At 45.3% G+C, this 18,003-nt stretch overlaps 1 protein-coding gene across 1 annotated transcript; it reads left to right on the forward strand.

Moving 5' to 3' along the window:
- The first annotated feature begins 1,731 nt into the window (after positions 1–1,731).
- Positions 1,732–12,025, forward strand: atp6v1b2 (ATPase H+ transporting V1 subunit B2). The gene is made up of 14 exons (XM_041959934.1): positions 1,732–1,894; positions 3,056–3,111; positions 3,513–3,611; positions 4,051–4,144; positions 4,277–4,354; positions 4,760–4,899; positions 5,765–5,866; positions 6,816–6,913; positions 7,825–7,948; positions 8,036–8,186; positions 8,266–8,348; positions 10,662–10,766; positions 10,880–11,009; positions 11,889–12,025. Exons 1-14 carry the CDS (start codon positions 1,732–1,734, stop codon positions 12,023–12,025), a joined length of 1,560 nt encoding a protein of 519 aa, XP_041815868.1.
- The last annotated feature ends 5,978 nt before the right edge of the window (positions 12,026–18,003 follow it).

The following is an 18,003-nucleotide window of genomic DNA, read 5'->3' on the forward strand; positions in this document are numbered from 1 at the left end:
TAAGTTGCTCGTCCTTCACAGAGACGAACTCCTCCTCCTCCTCAGCTGTCCTGCTGTCTGTCTAGGTGTTTTCCTCCTGGTTTTGTGATGCTCTCAGTGTTTCGGCGTCCGGATGCAGGAGCTGAGATTCATGTCCTGCTGAAGAGACGGTCGGTATGAAACCGTCCACGCTGTCCTGTCCTCTGCAGCTGGGGGCGTGAAACTGAACTCTTCATCTAATCTGAATATAAGGTTTAGTTCAGGTGACTTTTTTTTTTTTTTTAAACTTTATTTTTATAGAATCAATTGTTTTCCAATATGTATAGAAAAACAAACAAACAAACAAAAAAAAAAAAACATGAAACCAAAATGCACAGATGGGAAAAGAGGGGGGAGTCTAATCACTGTGACAACATGTATACATATACATAATAAGAGGTAGGGCCAAGGTCCAGGGCCAGGTGGGGGTAAATGAATATGATAATCAGTTCTTCCAGCTCCCTCGTAGCACGGACTCTTCTCCCCTCGAAGTGAAGTAAAAGTCTTCCTACTGTGTTCAACCAGCGCCAGAAGAGTATATCGAGCAGAGCATGGGGTTAGTCCGACCCAGTGACTGTGAACCACTTCCTGTTGTGATGGGGGGGGCGGCAGTCACTTGAGATGAGCTGTCCATTTGCTCCAGTACGTGTTGAATTTGTCCGTGCACAGGTTCAAGGAGAAAGTCAGTCTTTCCATATCGTATATTTCCACTCCACTCCTCTCTTAAAGGGGGTTCCTTTAATAACCATCTTCGTGTAATAGCTTTTTTACTGGCTGCTGACATTATTTTAATCAAATATTTGTCAGTAACGCTGAGTGTAGGGGAAATATTACTGAGATAAACTGTGCAGAAATCATGTTTTATCTCAAAGCCTATAATCGATTTAATTTCTTCTGCTTCATCCCTCCAATAAGATCGTATAATCGGACAATGCCAGAGAACGTGGAAGTGATCTGCTTGAACGTTTCCACACTCCCTCCAGCAGCTTCCATAACTTGGCTGACCTTTCTGAAGCTGTTTAATTTTAGGAGTGATAAAAAAGCGAATAATATTCTTCCATGAGAATTCCCTCCAGTGACCTGAGCTGGAAGTGCTCATTTGAACTTTACAAATGTTTAGCCAATCATCTTCTGAAATTGTTATTGGTGCTTCTCGTTCCCATTTGGATTTAATGTAGAGAGTGGAGGAGTCATTAAAGGATTGTAAACAGGAATAGATTTGAGTAATCAGTTTCCGGTTTAATTTAGATTTGAATGCGTCAATCAAGATCAATCAAGACAGTTTTTGAAAACTGTCAAGTCTCCCTTTATCAGAGATAAGACAGTACGTTGTGATACCTTTAGATAGCCATTGTTTGAAACGCCCATCCAACTGGGCAGGTTTAAAATCTTTATCATGTGCCAACCCATCGTAATAGTTTAATGTGATTTTCCAGCTTGTTTTTACGGCATTCTCCAAACCAAATATTTAGAGTTCAGGTGACTTTTGGAGAATGAATGGATCAAAAGTTCCTGTGAGAAACAAAGTGATCCTGCACGTTAATATTTATTGACTTTAGCTTTTACTCCTCCTGCCTGGGGGGAGAAGCTTCATCACGGAGCTTTTCTGCGCACTTGATGAGCGCGCGTCCCCCGCGATGCAGATGCGCCCGCTGCGCATGCGCCGAGGCTGTCACGACTCGGGACGCCGCTGCGGCTGCTGCAGGTGGAGACATGGCGATGAAGGCGCTCAGAGGGATGGTGAACGGGGCCATGAGTGAGCTCTCCTCGGCCGTCAGTGGGAACAAAGGTCCGGCCGCCGCTCCGGCCGCCGCCGCCGCCTCCCGGGAGCATGTGATGGCCGTGAAGCGGGATTATATCTCCCAGCCCCGCCTGAGTAAGTCCGTGTGTGTGTGTGTGAGCACAGGCAGCAGCTGACATCACTCTGTTTGGTACCGAGATGAGCAGGAATGCGTCAATTTAAAGATGTTAAAAGTCACACAGACGGAACAGAGAAGGAAGCAGACCATCAGACCTTTGTCCTGACACCTGTCAATCATTCTCTCACCTGATCGATTCTTTCTTCTTTAATGAAAATCAATGTGAGTATTTGCTGTTTCTTCAGTCTGCTGACAGATTGAACTGAGGCTCTTCTGGGTTTTGGTGGTGACATTTTTGTTGATTTTGTGGCATTTGACAGCTCGTGCTTCATGTTTGCAGCCCTGCTTGAGCTGAGGGTTGTGGTTTGTGTGTGTGTGTGGGGGGCGCTCAGTGGGATGAAGATGTGTGCCCCCTCTGCAGCTCTGCAGTCCTTCAAACATGGAGATCAGATCAGATCATCTGTGAGCCTGAGCTGAAGCTCCAACATGATGATGAGAAGTCTGAAGAGATTCATTTCACTCAGCGGACACAGTGGCGTGCACAGGGGGGTGGGGGGCGACTGCCCCCTCGTGGCCCAGTTTTTGATAAACGCGTGCTAAAATGCCACCTGGGAGCCAAAATGCGCGCTAAAGTGTCCTCTTGGGAGCCAAAACACCCGCTAAAGTGTACTCTTGAGAGCCAAAATGCGTGCTAAAGTGCCCCCTAGGAGCCAAAACGCGCTCTAAAGTGCCCTCTTGGACGCCAAAACGTGTGCTAAAGTGCCACCTGGGAGCCAAAATGCGCGCTAAAGTGCCCTCTTGGGAGCCAAAACATGCGCAAAAGTGCCCCCTGGGAGCCAAAATGCGCGCTAAAGTGCCCTCTTGGGAGCCAAAACATGCGCAAAAGTGCCCCCTGGGAACCAAAACGCGTGCTAAAGTGCCCTCTTCAGTGGCGAGGACACGATATATGTGCCCTTTTTTCCTTTTCGCCCCTGCCCTTCAAAAAGTCTGTGCACGCCCCTGCTGGAGAAAATAATCAAATCAATCCATTAGAAATAATTGATTTATTTTTTGTTTATCAGTAAATCCATTCAGTTCTTCAGTCAGCTGGTGCCACAGGCTCACCTGTACCTCCAGGTGAGCCCTCTGCTGACTGTGTTCTCACTGTCGTCAACACTTCCTGTTTTCTGCGTCCTCAGCCTATAAAACCGTGTCTGGAGTCAACGGTCCGCTGGTGATTCTGGATCAGGTGAAGGTAAGAACGACGGCAGGTCACCTGTGATAAACATCCTTTCATGTCTCATGTCTGACACATTATCACCTAGAACAGGACACAGTGTGGAACATGTGCCGAGTGTTCTGGTTCTCATCAGGTTTTTGGGGCATCCCTGCTATGTGTTGTGCATGTAAACACCTGATCCTGGCTTCTAGAGACCAGGACACCGTGGTCTGTGAACACCTGGTCCTGGTTTCTGATCAGTCTTTGCTGGTACAGAACAAAGTGACTGAGATGAAATCAGCTGCACACAGATTATCAGAGACCTGGATCCTGTCAGTCCATGTAAACATCACACTCTGACTGAGCTAAAACCAGGATGCTAACGTGCAGGTGAACACACTCCGTCTCTTCCTGTAACGAACACTTCGCTCCAACAGTTTCCCAGGTACGCCGAGATCGTCCACCTGACGCTGCCCGATGGAACCAAGAGGAGCGGCCAGGTGCTGGAGGTCACCGGCTCCAAAGCTGTGGTGCAGGTACGCTGATCTCAGTGACGTTCATGTTACCCAGAGGATGAATACTTTTCCTTTAGCGCCACCATCAGGTTGACATTTGTACTTTAGAGTGTGTTTTCAGTATTTCACAGAAGTGCCAGTGTGGAGTTAAACTGTTTTTAACCTGCAGTAGCACTGTGGAGGTGTAGAGGTGAGCAGGTGTAGATGTATGGAGGTGTAGATGTATGGAGGTGTAGATGTATGGAGGTGTAGATGTGAAAATTAATGATGTTTTTATTGAAAATTAAATGACAAGAGAAATTCAGGCTTTCTTTAAGCCCCTGATCCTCATGGGACCACGTCCCTGAAAGTCCTCTTTCCACACGGTTCAGGTCTTTAACCTGCTGCTCCACCCCTAAATGATCGTTACTGACGATAGACTTCCTGTTCCGTCCCTGCTCCTCCACGCTGCCCCCTGCAGGTGTTTGAGGGGACTTCAGGTATCGATGCCAAGAAGACCAGCTGTGAGTTTACAGGAGACATCTTGCGGACGCCCGTCTCCGAGGACATGTTGGGTAGGACACAGTAAATCTGTCCCGTTCATTCAGGTCCAAACCGAGGCGACTTCAGCTCTGCAGCTTTACACACATTCATGAACTGTGTGTGTGTGTGTGTGTGTGTGTGTGTGTGTGTGTGTGTGTGTGCAGGTCGTGTGTTTAATGGATCGGGGAAACCCATCGACAGAGGACCAGCAGTCCTGGCTGAAGACTTCTTGGACATCATGGGTAGGTCTCTGCTGTAGCAGCAGGAAGATCAGCTTCCTGGACCCCCCGGCGGTGCGTTTACTACATCTACCTCTACAGTACTGCAGTTTAGTTTTGAAGTACTTTGCACAGAGCCTGTGCTGCAGGCCTGGAGGTGGCGCTGCAGGTGAGAGTCGACCTGCAGACTCAGAGTGAAGGATCTTTACTGTCTTCAGTCTGTAGTGTTCAGCATAAACGATCAATAAAGCTGCAAAAAAAAAAACAGCGCACAGAGCAGCACACGTTGTTTTAATGTTAAGAAAAGATAAATATATATGCAAATATAAAATACAACCCGAATCAGCCAAACAGGATGACAAATGTCGACAGCAGGTGTCACCTGCAGAGCACAGGTGTCTGACTCCGATCACTGCGTCGACGCTACAGGTCAGCCAATAAACCCTCAGTGTCGCATCTACCCCGAAGAGATGATCCAGACCGGCATATCTGCCATCGACGGCATGAACAGCATCGCCAGAGGGCAGAAAATACCCATCTTCTCTGCTGCAGGGCTGCCACACAACGAGGTGAGCGCGCACGCACACACAGGTTCACACACAGATACACACACAGACACACAGAGACACACACACACAAACAGAAACACAGAGACACATACACACACACACACACACACACGCACACACACACATATGTTCACACACAGATACACACACTGATACACAGAAACACACACACAGGTTCACACACAGAAACACACACACACACAGAAACACAGAGACACATACACACACACACACACACACAGAAACACTCAGAAACACACACACACAGAAACACACACACAGGTTCACACAGAGATACACACACAGAAACACACTGATACACAGAAACACACACACACACACACAGACACACACAGATACACAGATACACACACACACAGAAACATAGAGAGACACACACACACACGCACACATACAGATATATATACACACACACACGTACACAGAAACACACACACACACACACCAGGAGGCCTGTTACGTTCTGTCTTCACTGCAGTTACATTTGATTAATTAACTTTATTGATTTTCTTTAATTTGCTCGATTTAATTAACGTAAAAGTTTTGAGATTGATCAGATGTGGAGGAAGTATTCAGACCCTTTACTGCAGTAAAAGTACTCATACCACACTGAAAATACTCTGTTACAAGCTGGAGCTGGTTGAGCTTCATTTAAACTAATGATTCTTTTCATTCTGGATCAATCAGCTGATTATTTCCTCCATTAATCGATCGATCGTTTGGTTTGGAAACATAGTGAGAAATGTGGTGACGATGAGGCCAAAGTGACGCCTTCACAGTGTTTGTTTAGTCCGACCAACAGTCGAGAAGCTCAGGTTTGTCTCTCTCGTCGTTCCCTCGTCAGATCGCCGCTCAGATCTGTCGGCAGGCCGGTTTGGTGAAGAAGTCCAAAGACGTGATGGACTACAGCGAGGACAACTTCGCCATCGTGTTCGCAGCGATGGGGGTGAGGCCGAGAGCGACTTTAGACCCGGTTTTAGCTCTCCTCCGTGCTCCGGGTGTTTTAATGCTTAGATGTTAACACAGAGCAGCATTTAGCAGCTGGAGGAGACCAAACACCGAGCTCACAGGGAGAGAAAACTGGACTGAAGGTCTGGGCACAGTGGCGTGCACAGACTTCTGGAAGGGCAGGGGCCGAAAGGAAAAAAAGGGCACATATATCGTGTCCTCGCCACTGAAGAGGGCACTTTAGCACGCATTTTGGCTCCCAGGGGGCACTTTAGCACGCGTTTTGGAGTCCAAGAGGGCTTTTTTCAAAAACTGGGCCACGAGGCCCCCTGCCCCCCCCCCGTGCACGCCACTGTCCGGGCGCACCAGTAAAGCTCATTATGTGAGTTTGGTTTTAGAAGTTTTGTGAGCCCTAAAAGCGATATTTGGTGAGCCACTGTAGCTGGTGAGCTAACGGCTAACATGCTGAGCATCATGCTAACCCATCAGTCACAACATCTCTGAGCTTCTTTGTGTTTTCTCTGACGGTTTGTTACAGTTTGTTCTTATGATCATTCATCATTTCATTTGAGCTAACAAACGTGCTAACTGCCGCTAACCTCATGATGTCCCGTGATGAGTGGAAACAGCTAATAACGATGAGTTTGGTCAGGTCAACTGCAGACTTAGTTCCATAAATCAGGCCGATTCATCGGGTGGACAGAAACACGACTCTGATGGGACGAGCATGTGACTCTGTTTCTGCTGGATGTGGAAGTTTAGCTGTTTGCTAACACAGCTGTGCTATCGCCGTGTGTTAAACCGGCCTCAACCGGTCAAATAAATCCGCTACTTTAAGATCAGCTTCCACCAGACTGGTTCATTAGGTTGCAACGTTGACTGAGCTTCAGCTTCATTCAGTGTCACATATGCACCAAAGTCATTTGCAGTTTCTCGTCCTCCACCAGGTGAACATGGAGACAGCCAGGTTCTTCAAGTCCGACTTCGAGGAGAACGGTTCCATGGACAACGTCTGTTTGTTCCTCAACCTCGCCAACGACCCCACGTACGTCTGACCTTTCACTCGTCCTCTGACTGTTTATTAAAAAAAAAACTTGGTTTAGAACCATTTTCATTGAATCATAAATAGAAACAGACATTATGTTCATCATCACCTCCAACAGAATATTGAAAAGACACATTAGATGTGTTCGCCGTGCGCTTCTCATGAACTGCCTTGTTAACATTCAGTCGTACTTTTGCATCTCAGATTCAGATTGTTTATGTTGCAGGTCCCAGGTGATGGGGCCAGCAGGCAGATTACTGTATCTGTATATAACAGAAGAAACGAGGAGCAGAGGTTGTTGTTGTCGCCATGGCAGCTCTCGTATGAATTTATTCAAAATAAACACAATGTTTCCATCTTTCTGTCACGCTTTCAAATACTCAAAATGTTTCACCAAAGTACTTCAAGTACACATATAGCATACTGTATTAAACCATGTTTAACCACGATGCTAGCGAAACAAACTGAGACTGTTCCCACAATCTACACACGCTAAGGCTACGAACCTTATTTTACAACGTTCTAATCATGTTAATCACACTAATAATCATGTTTGTTAGTTACTATGACTTGTTTAACATTGGACCACCTGTATAGAACAGAAGAAACGAGGAGCAGAGGTTGTTGTTGTCACCATGGCAACTCTCGTATGAATGAGGAGCTTCCGCTCCACCGAGAAAGAGACGCTCAACATTCTGCTACCGCCACCTTGTGGCCCCTTTGTGTCATAACATGACATTAACTTGTACTTTTGATACTCCCTTTTAACAGCATTATATTACACAAAAAAATACATTTTTAAACCAATGTGAACACATTCCATGTGGGTCACATTTACATCAGAAGATATTAACATGAAGTCGTATGAAGACTAATAAATAATAGAGGGTAAACTTCCTTCTTCGTTGCAGCATCGAGCGGATCATCACGCCTCGTTTAGCTCTGACATCGGCCGAGTACCTGGCCTATCAGTGCGAGAAGCACGTCCTCGTCATCCTCACCGACATGAGCTCCTACGCAGAGGCTCTCCGAGAGGTCAGCCACGGTTTACGGTGCCTTTATTCTGGAACGACGACAGGAAATCGGAAATAAACTGTGCGTTTACTCACCCGTGTGCGTCAGGTGTCTGCGGCCAGAGAGGAGGTGCCGGGCCGGCGGGGGTTCCCCGGCTACATGTACACGGACCTGGCCACCATCTACGAGAGAGCCGGCAGAGTGGAGGGACGCAACGGCTCCATCACCCAGATCCCCATCCTCACCATGCCCAACGACGGTACTCACGCACTCAGCCGCGAGCTCGCGATGCCGAACGCCGCAGTGCTGCTGTTACACTCTGTTCTCGTGTCTCTCAGACATCACTCATCCCATCCCTGACCTGACGGGTTACATCACGGAGGGACAAATCTACGTGGACAGACAACTTCACAACAGACAGGTAATGAGGAGCAGGTCCGGGTCCCTTTAGATCCTGTTTCCATGCACATCGTAGACTCCAGGTGTGGACTCACATGACTTGGACCTGATTCACAAAGCTGGTCTTGACTTGGGACCTGATTCAGGACTTGTTGATCATGTCAGGCGTGACATGGTAATGAAATTTGCATCGCGACCCCCCTGTTAGAAACAAGATCATAAGAAAGATAAGAAAGATTGATTGATTGATTGATTGATTGATTGATTGATTCCTTTATTTCGAACATCAAAGAAAGACAGAGCAAACAGACAAAAGTGATAATAATAAAGAAGAAAAGAAAAGAAAGAGAAAAAAAAGAATTAATTAAACAAAAAAATAATCACCAGTTCAGCTTCAGCTCAGCTGATCTCAGATTACATGAGCGAAAGGGAGTATAATATATAATAAAAAAATATATATATATAAAGTACTATTACAGTTTTATCGAGACAAAAAAAATAAAACAACAACATCAAAAAGCAAAAACTCATGACTGAAACATGATTCATCTTCAACTTGTACATGATCCGTATATTCAGCAATTACGATCAATAACTTTCACAAAAAGACACCCAAATACCTGTTAGTCATGACTATATCTCGCAAGAATCAATTCCTTATACCTTTTTTTAAACTGAATTATGTTAGATTATAAGATTATAAAATAAAACTAGACAATTCCGGCGCTGACGAAATTTTGACAGTGGTACGAGGGGGCTGCTGGTGTTATCTATACCACTGTTTCTCAAGCCTGGTCCTGGTCCTGGAGCACCACTGCCCTGCATGTTTTAGATGTATCCCTGCTCCAGCACACCTGATTCAAATGAATGGCTCGTTATCAGGCCTCAGCAGAGCCCAGTAACGAGCTGAGCATCTGAATCAGGTGTGTTGGAGCACACCTTACATGGAGCAGCAGAGCAGGGCAGCTGGTCCAAGATCCCTCTTTATTTAAATTTGGTGGGGGCTAACCCTTTAAAATTGAACTTTGACGAGAGAAGAAAGGTTTGTCTACAAAAAGATCCATAAATTCTGTGTCTCCTATTCACCGTTTGGATTTTACGGCAATTTTAGAAACAAATTTCAGGCAATGTCACCCACTCTAGGGGGAGAAATTCTGAGCATTTTTTGAGAAACTTTATGGTCTTCAGATGGTCATAGCTTGAAAACCGTGAGAGATATCAAAAAATGTGCTGAGGTTCATTTTGAGCCGACAAAATTATCTACGTTTTAAAGTTTGAATGAAGTCTCTAGGAGAAAGTATGGCCGAGCAGCGGACAATTGAAAAAGGCTGAAATTTGAGGAAATTTCCCCATTCATTTCTTATGGGAAATTCTTTGCAGTTTTTCACGTATAACTTTGCGAATTATTGACGAAAGAGCTGTAAAAGACGTAGCACACCATTCCCGATCGAGCCGCACGTTTTGCAAGGGTTTTCCCAAAGCTGCGGGACTAGCTACGTGCTGAAATTCTGGTGGAAGATGAAAAATGGGAAGAAAAAACGCGTGGGATAACAATTGTTAGCTCTTTGAGCTATAGAGGCGAGTCTCGTGCCACTAATTAAGATACGAAAATAAAATAAACCAACATGCAGTAAAAATATTCGTAATAAATATGCCAGAAATGAAAATATACTAAACAATAAAATACACTAAACAGTAAACAATAAAATATACCAGTGAAATTTGCATTGCAACCTTCATGTTATAAACAAGATAATAAGAAAGATTCGAAAATAAAATTAAGATACTAATATAAAACACTAAAACATATTCATAAATGCAATTAAATATATACCAGAAATGAAAATATATCAATTATATATATATATATATATATATATATATATATATATATATATATATATATATATATATATATATATATATATATATGCAGGTGGAGGTGCAGGTGAAGGTGCAGGTGAAGGTGTAAAAGTGCTCGACAAACAAAACTACTCGACAAACCTGCAACAATAAAAGCATGAAGTTAAATAAAGGGACAGTGGGGGTGTAGCACTGAGGATAAAAGGGAAATCTAATCAATATATATCTGATCAGCTCGTGTTGTGAAGGAGTAAAAGATTCTCAGATAATTAGTGTTACACGTGTCACACGTTCATGTGGAGGAATTTAAATGGAAATAACCTGAATAAATTAAATCTACATCCAGTTAACGTCCTCTGTCTGCAGGACGGGGTGTGTGTGTGTGTGTGTGTGTGTGTGTGTGTGTGTGTGTGTGTGTGTGTGTGTGAGTCACTGGTACCTCCTCATCGATCATCACGTCTTCTTTCCTCAGATCTATCCTCCCATCAACGTGCTGCCGTCTCTCTCCCGTCTCATGAAATCCGCCATCGGCGAGGGGATGACCCGCAGAGACCACTCCGACGTTTCCAACCAGCTCGTGAGTTCACACACACACACACACACACACACTTCCTGCTTACTGCACATGCTCCCTGCCTTCATCTCATTCTGAAACTGTGTGTGTGTGTGTGTGTGTGTGCGTGCGCGCAGTATGCGTGCTATGCCATAGGGAAGGACGTCCAGGCCATGAAGGCGGTGGTGGGGGAGGAGGCTCTGACAGCTGATGACCTGCTCTATCTGGAGTTCCTGAGCAAATTTGAGAAAAACTTCATCTCCCAAGGTGCAGTGGGGCAGATCGCTTCTGATTGGCTGCAGGTTGTCCGTTAAAAAGTTTTATAGGACACCTGTAAAAGAAGTTCCGGTCAGATAGCCTGATTGTTCTAAATTATTGCGCTGGCTCAAACGCTAGTTGGTAACCGTGACAACAGAAGCTCAGAACATACGTTAACATACGTTATTTCACAGTTTATTTATCACAAGGTTACCTTGGCAACGCGTCACAACGAGAGATATTAAATAGTCCGCTCAGCCGCTTCTTGTGAAAAACTTAACAACATTAAGGTATTCATAATTGATTTAACATTTATTTTTTTCGTAAGTGACCATGGTATAAGCGGGATAATGCCCTTCGAGGCGTCCGTTATCAGAAATTAATGGATGACGCGGAGGCGAAGTGCATTATTACTGCAGTCTTTTCAGGCCACTTTCTACTTCTGCTGTACAAAAACTGATGAATGTTAAATTATTTGCACTTTTTTTCAATGAACATCTGAATGCAGACGGTTGGCATGGAAACACAGTTTAATGAGGCGGCGTTCTGTTCGGTTTGAATCTTTAATCAGCAGTGACGACATTTCACTGCTTTGACTTCTTTCTGTTTATTCTAAGTGGAATATTCTTTCATGAAGAACTTCATCTGAAACTGAACGAGGAGAAAGAAAAAAATCGGCCAATGACAAGAAAGAATTTTAACTCCTCTCTCCTGATTGGTTTCCTCTGTTGTCATGGACAGACTAAACAAAGATGTTCAGTGCGACAGATGCTTGTACTTCTACTCCGCTACCTTTATCTGACATCTTTTAAACTCGGGCTGGTTAAACTGGATCTATGTGGTATGAAAATGTCTTGAAGAACACCTGTTCCCCCTGTTTGTGTCCAGGTGCCTACGAGAACAGGAGCGTGTTCGAGACTCTGGACGTCGGGTGGCAGCTCATGAGGATCTTCCCCAAAGAGATGCTGAAGAGGATCCCTCAGAGCACCCTGGCCGAGTTTTACCCCCGAGAGGCCAAACATTAACCGAATGCCATCGCTCCCATCCGTCCGGTGAACGTCGCTGCGTGCATACAGTAAAGTGTTGTGCCGTCACGTGTGAAGTGATGCTGAATCCGCTCGTGACTTTCATCATGTGGCCTTGACAACACACCTCCCTGCTTCAACCGCCAGAGCCACGGGGGGGGGGGGAATGTTTGTGTGAGTTCACAGAGTGATAGCAGAGGAAGGAAGTCATGTGTTGATGTATTTGATGTCTGTGTGGGTGATGATGATGATTCTGCTACCTTTGGACCGAGCCAGGCTAGCTGTTTGCCCCTGTTTCCAGTCTTCATGCTAAGCTAAGCTAACTGGCTGGAGGAATATTTATGAGCAGTGAAGAAGAAGACTGATGACCAGTAAACAATGCAGGTTTCCAAATGATTACAGGTTGAGCGTTGTCACAGGTGCTGTACCTGTAACCACACCCAGCGGTGATGTCAGTGGAGTACACCTGTTCATCACTGCGGCCAGGTGAGGAGTTAAAAAAAAGCTTTTCAGGGACGCGAAGGTAACGTTTAAACTGTCGTGTGATCAGCAGAAGTGACTCCCGTAGATATGAAACACCTGGTTTATTCTTTAAAAGCTGAACCTGACAGCGTTTCTCCACCTGTCTACATACTGCAGCCACTAACGAGTCTCACCTGAGTGAACTCTGAGCTCGGTGACAGGCGTGTGCGCTCATTAAAGTGTTTTCTTGTGGCGGGTCGACACGCGTTTCCTGTCCTCGCTGAGACTTTGACACGCTGTCGTGTTCTGCCACGAGGCTCGAGGCCTTTTAGGGAAGAATGTGATTTTTTTCAGGAAAGTCACGTCAGTGGTAGAGTAGTTTAATGATAATGATGATGATGATGATGTGAGGAAGCTGTGTGGTTTAAACAAAATGTCCCTTCATCCCTTTAATGTTTGATGTCGTCGTGGTTTCTTTAAATTCTTTTATTCTCGTGCCAAAAGCTTGAAGTGATGATTGTTTTCATGTGTTATCTGTCTCCTTCCAGCCTTCAGGTATCTGATGTGTTTGTTTGAACAGTGTGCGACCGCTCACGTTAATCAGCATGCACCGATTGTTGTTCGCCGTTTACTGTTTGTGCCTCAAGTGTCATGAAATAAAAGCCGCCGTCTCTCATCATCTCTGATCACATGTGGTTAATACCAGCGTCCGTCGACGTGTTTATGTGCATCAGCCGCACGACTGCTGCATTTACAATTTATTCCTGACGTGAATCTTGTCCAGAAGCTCGTTTCTCTACAATTAAAATGTTCATGGTCCCCTCAGGATGAACTGTGACCTCTGACTCTTCATCTAGCGCCATCATCAGGTCAACGTGTTCATTTGTTTTGGTCACTATTTTGGTTTGTGACCAAATACCTGCAGAGGTAATGACATCAGCCTCAGCTGGACTTTGCTTTTACCATGCTAACATGCTAAGCTAACATAATGAACATGGTAAACTCCTGCTAAAAAGCTGCATGTTAGCATTGTCATTGTGAAGAAACCCGAACAGCGGCTGCATCAACATCACTTAAATACATGTCTGCTGGAGCTAAACGGTGCTGTACATCAGCTGGACTTTGCTTTTTGTGCTAATCGGCACATGCTACCATGCTAACATGCTAAACTAACACAGTGAACATGGGAAACTGCTGCTAAAAAGCTGCATGTTAGCATTGTCATTGTGAAGAAACGCGAACAGCGGCTGCATCAACATCACTTAAATACATGTCTGCTGGAGCTAAACGGTGCTAGCTTGGCTGCTGGCTAGCTTAGCTGCCGGTTAGCTTAGCTGGCTAGGCTCAGCTAACTCTTCATCTAGCGCCATCATCAGGTCAACGTGTTCATTTGTTTTGGTCACTATTTTGGTTTGTGACCAAATACCTGCGGAGGTAATGACATCAGCTGGACTTTGCTTTTTGTGCTAATCGGCACATGCTAACATGCTAAATAACATAGTGAACATGGTAAACTGCTGCTAAAAAGCTGCATGTTAGCACTGTGAAGAAACCCGAACACAGCTGCATCAACATAACTTAAATACATGTCTGCTGGAGTGCTAGCTTGGCTAGTGGCTAGCTTAGCTGCTGGTTAGCTTAGCTGGCTAGCCTCAGCTAACTTAGTTTTATGCATCCTCAGTTTAACAAAGTACATTTACTCAAGTACTGTACTTATTCCAGTATTTTCTGTTACTTTATTCTTGTGTTTCACTACATTTTGAGGGGAAATATTGTACTTTTTACTGCACTCCATCTATTTAACAGCTTTAGTTACATACAGATTCTGATTAATGATACAAATTAGAGTCAAATAAACGCTGTGTTATTATTTCTAATGATTAAACTTTGTTGAGCCCAGTGGAAAAAATGACCAGCTGATCAGCAGGATCGAAAGTGGTTAAAAAAAAAAAAAAAGCTTCACCGTAACCAGCTGCAACATTATCATGATGAACACACTGATGCATCAGTAATTATAATCCATTAATATGCATTATTCTGCATAATGAGTCCTTTTATCCACAGTGTGGCAGGAAACGACATCATTCAGGGACAGTGTGTCTCAGTGATGTGAGGACAACACATAGACACAATGACCAACATCATACGACTCATTATCATTATTATACATAATATTTCTGTATGTTTTTTTTTAATTTGACAAGTTGTTTGATATATTCTCTTCAATTCTTATGAAGGACACGCCTGCAGCCCAACAACACCAACTTCAAACCACCGCCATCGACTGGCAAATACAATAAACTTCTGCAAAATATCCAGTTTAATTATGGTTTTCGGTCCAATCATAGAAACTGGGAGATGTGATCATTTATTAACAGATGAGTTATTCACTGGATTCTAATTCAGACTGACAAGGTTTTTAATATTTGAAGTAATATATGGACTGTAAGTATGTAGATACTTCAAACCTGAGGATAAATTATGGATAAGCTCTCAGCAGGGGCGTTAAGTTTCTCTTTATAAGCAGAGAATGAACAAGAGTGAGCTTTGATTCGTTTAAAAAAACAGAAAGTGTGAAAAGGGCTCAGACACATGATGGTGCAGTTCTGCTGATGGCCACAGGGAGGTGCTGTTGGCCTGTGTGAGTTTTATCATCTCTCTCGTGAGCCAATAATGAATTTAGAGGTGGAGAGATTTCACCCCACGTTCAGTCGAGATGACTCACCGCTTTTCCAAAAATACCAGCAGGTCACGCATGAAAGTTCAACGTAAAGATGAGAGTCAGAGTCGGTTAAGTGCCAGAAGCGTCTGGTATAGACCCGTGTTTTTTTTTTCCAGGGCAGCTTTATGAAAGATGAAAGCTACACTGCAGCTCAACCCAAACGCCGGTCCAAAGTTTCTGCGGAGGACTGAGCATGAACCACGCAGACACTGAGCTGAAGCTGCATGTCGACTGCTGGGACGTGATTCCTCTGTTTCTGTTTCACCTGCACATTTCAAGAGCCGGCCACGAGGGGCAAGTATCGGGAGTAAGACAAGTTCCTGATAAGACATCAGCAGTAAGAGTACAGCAGTATTATCAGCTTCATGCAGTAAAAGTACTGTCTGTGCAGTAAAATGTCTCCTGATCTCTGATTCTGTGAGACATGATTAGATTATTAATACTGAAGCATCGATGTTAGAGCAGCATGTTACTGTTGGAGCTGCTGCAGGTGGAGCTGCTGTATTCACCTGTTTCACCTGTGTCACCCACACCTGAGTCCCTGTTCTCCATCTTCATCTCATTTGACTGCAGAGTTTCTGAATCCAGACAAACAGAAGATACTGATGGACCTCGCGCCAACGCAAAGATCTCATTAGGAAATGCAAGATTTGTACATGTTGTCCCTCTGTCTACCTGTCTGTCCACCTGCTTCATCACCTGCCTGTCCACCTGACTGTCTAACTGCCTGTCCACCTGTCTGTCCACCTGCTTCATCACCTGCCTGTCCACCTGACTGTCTAACTGCCTGTCCACCTGCCTGTCCACCTGCTTCATCACCTGCCTGTCCACCTGCTTCTCCACCTGCCTGTCTAACTGCCTGTCCACCTGTTTCTCCACCTGCCTGTCCACCTGCCTGTCCACCTGCCTATCTAACTGCCTGTCCACCTGTTTCTCCACCTGCCTGTCTACCTGCCTGTCCAACTGCCTGTCTAACTGCCTGTCCACCTGTTTCTCCATCTGCCTGTCCACCTGCCTGTCTAACTGCCTGTCCACCTGTTTCTCCACCTGCCTGTCCACCTGCCTGTCCATCTGCCTGTCCACCTGCCTGTCTACCTGCCTGCCCACCTGTTTCTCCACCTGCCTGTCTACCTGCCTGTGGTGGTGTCTGTTGGGGGCTGAGTGTCTCTTCATTCCCACTGGGAGCTGCATGTAAATCAGTCTTGCAGCTGAGGAGCTCACAGGTCTGTCGGTGGCATTTTAAGAGGGCGAGTGTTTCCTCCCCGAGGTCAGCAGAGTGTGACTGACACACACACACACACACACACACACACACACACAGATCACGAGTGGTGACGTTCTCAAAAGACGAGCCTAATATTCATCGTTTAACAGATGCAGCTAACAGAGTTTCTGGTCTATTTTTAAAACGGCGAGTTTCTGACTCCCTTCCAGCGTCTGAGGCAGCAGGTGTTCGTGTTCTTGGACTCGCCGACATCAACGCTGAAGGTGTTTTTCAGAGTGAAGCCTGCTGAAGGCTCTTATATGTGAATGCCAGCTGAGGACGGTTGAAATGTTCTGAGTGTGGCGATGTGGGAAACAAACGGGTCGGTTTTGACCTCTCGGATGGAAATAAAAGCGAGAACTCTCAAAAGGTAAAACCGCTAATGAGATGTAGCATGACGATGTTTTACAGTGTTTCCTGCTTCTTTCATCTCGTCTGTTTCTCCTCTCTGAGCGTTGAAAGTTGCATTGATGGTGGAAGAAACAGGCAGGAGAGGGCATCAATCTCTGACACACGGAGGGTCGAAGGTCTGCAGCCACGATACTGCACGTGGCTGAAGGTCGGCAATAACACGGCGAGTGCAGCTGGACTGGACGCGAGTCCAGTTAGCTTCACTGACCACCACTTTGTTAGCACAGACTTGCTCATTTCACCAGGTGAAAAGGTGAACACCTTCTGGCTCCAGGACGGAACTTCAGCCGGAGCTTTGAGAGCTTCTGGCAGCGGCGGAAAATCAAAAATGCTGATTTTAGTGCTTTGAAGCTGTAGCGGGAGGTTGCTAAGCTACAAATTTGTGTTTTTGCCTCCCATTCTGCTGCTACGATCAAGGCGGCAGTTCAGGAGCTTTAAGCCAACATTGGGAATATTGATGAGGGGTTACACGGAGACTTGGATCCCACTTACGGGCCATCTGCTGCAGGAGAAGAAGTTGGCGAGAGCTTCCTGCGGGAGAAAGTGAAGTGAGCTCTCATCAGGTTTTTCTCCATCTAAAGGATGCGGATGCCCAAAACTCTTTCTTTTTCAATCTGGAGAGATCGGCGGCACAGAGGAGATCTTCTAGGAGGCAGAGAGATCGCCAGTCCAGGAGCAATGAGCTCTTTGGAGCAGAACAATGTGGCATGGGGTGCTGTGAGGAGCTGATCAGGACCATGAGCTGACACTAGAGGACAAGCACCAGGGATTATTAGCTTCTCCACTGTCTTGTATGGCGGTTCTGGAATATCCAGGATCTGTTCCCGTCTCCTGTCAACCAGTAGTGCTTTCCGAAGAAAGTGTCGAAGAAAGAAGACCTGGACTCAGTTAAGAACTAGAGGCTAGTTATCCTCCTCTGTACAGACTACAAGGTGCTGTCCAGATCTTTGGTATTGTCTCTTTGGACCAAGAGAAAGCTTTTGACACGGTTGATCACTCTTATTTGTTTTCTGGACTCAAGACTTTTGGTACTGGTGATGGTTTTCTGGCTCAGGTTGGCTTGTTGAATAAGGTGCTCAACGTGTGGTGAAGATGGGGCAGAGCTGGGTCGGCCAATCC

The sequence above is a fragment of the Chelmon rostratus genome, chromosome 19 (genome assembly GCF_017976325.1).
Source record: "Chelmon rostratus isolate fCheRos1 chromosome 19, fCheRos1.pri, whole genome shotgun sequence".
NCBI classification, from domain to species: domain Eukaryota; kingdom Metazoa; phylum Chordata; class Actinopteri; order Chaetodontiformes; family Chaetodontidae; genus Chelmon; species Chelmon rostratus.

What these genes read in the sequence shown, in the direction of transcription:
- atp6v1b2 (XM_041959934.1), top strand. Translation starts at nt 1,732, where the DNA reads ATGGCGATGAAGGCGCTCAGAGGGATGGTGAACGGGGCCATGAGTGAG. An exon ending in GACAACTTCACAACAGACAG is followed by an intron (nt 8,349 to 10,661) that starts GTAATGAGGAGC and finishes TTCTTTCCTCAG; the next exon opens with ATCTATCCTCCCATCAACGT. An exon ending in CCGACGTTTCCAACCAGCTC is followed by an intron (nt 10,767 to 10,879) that starts GTGAGTTCACAC and finishes GCGTGCGCGCAG; the next exon opens with TATGCGTGCTATGCCATAGG.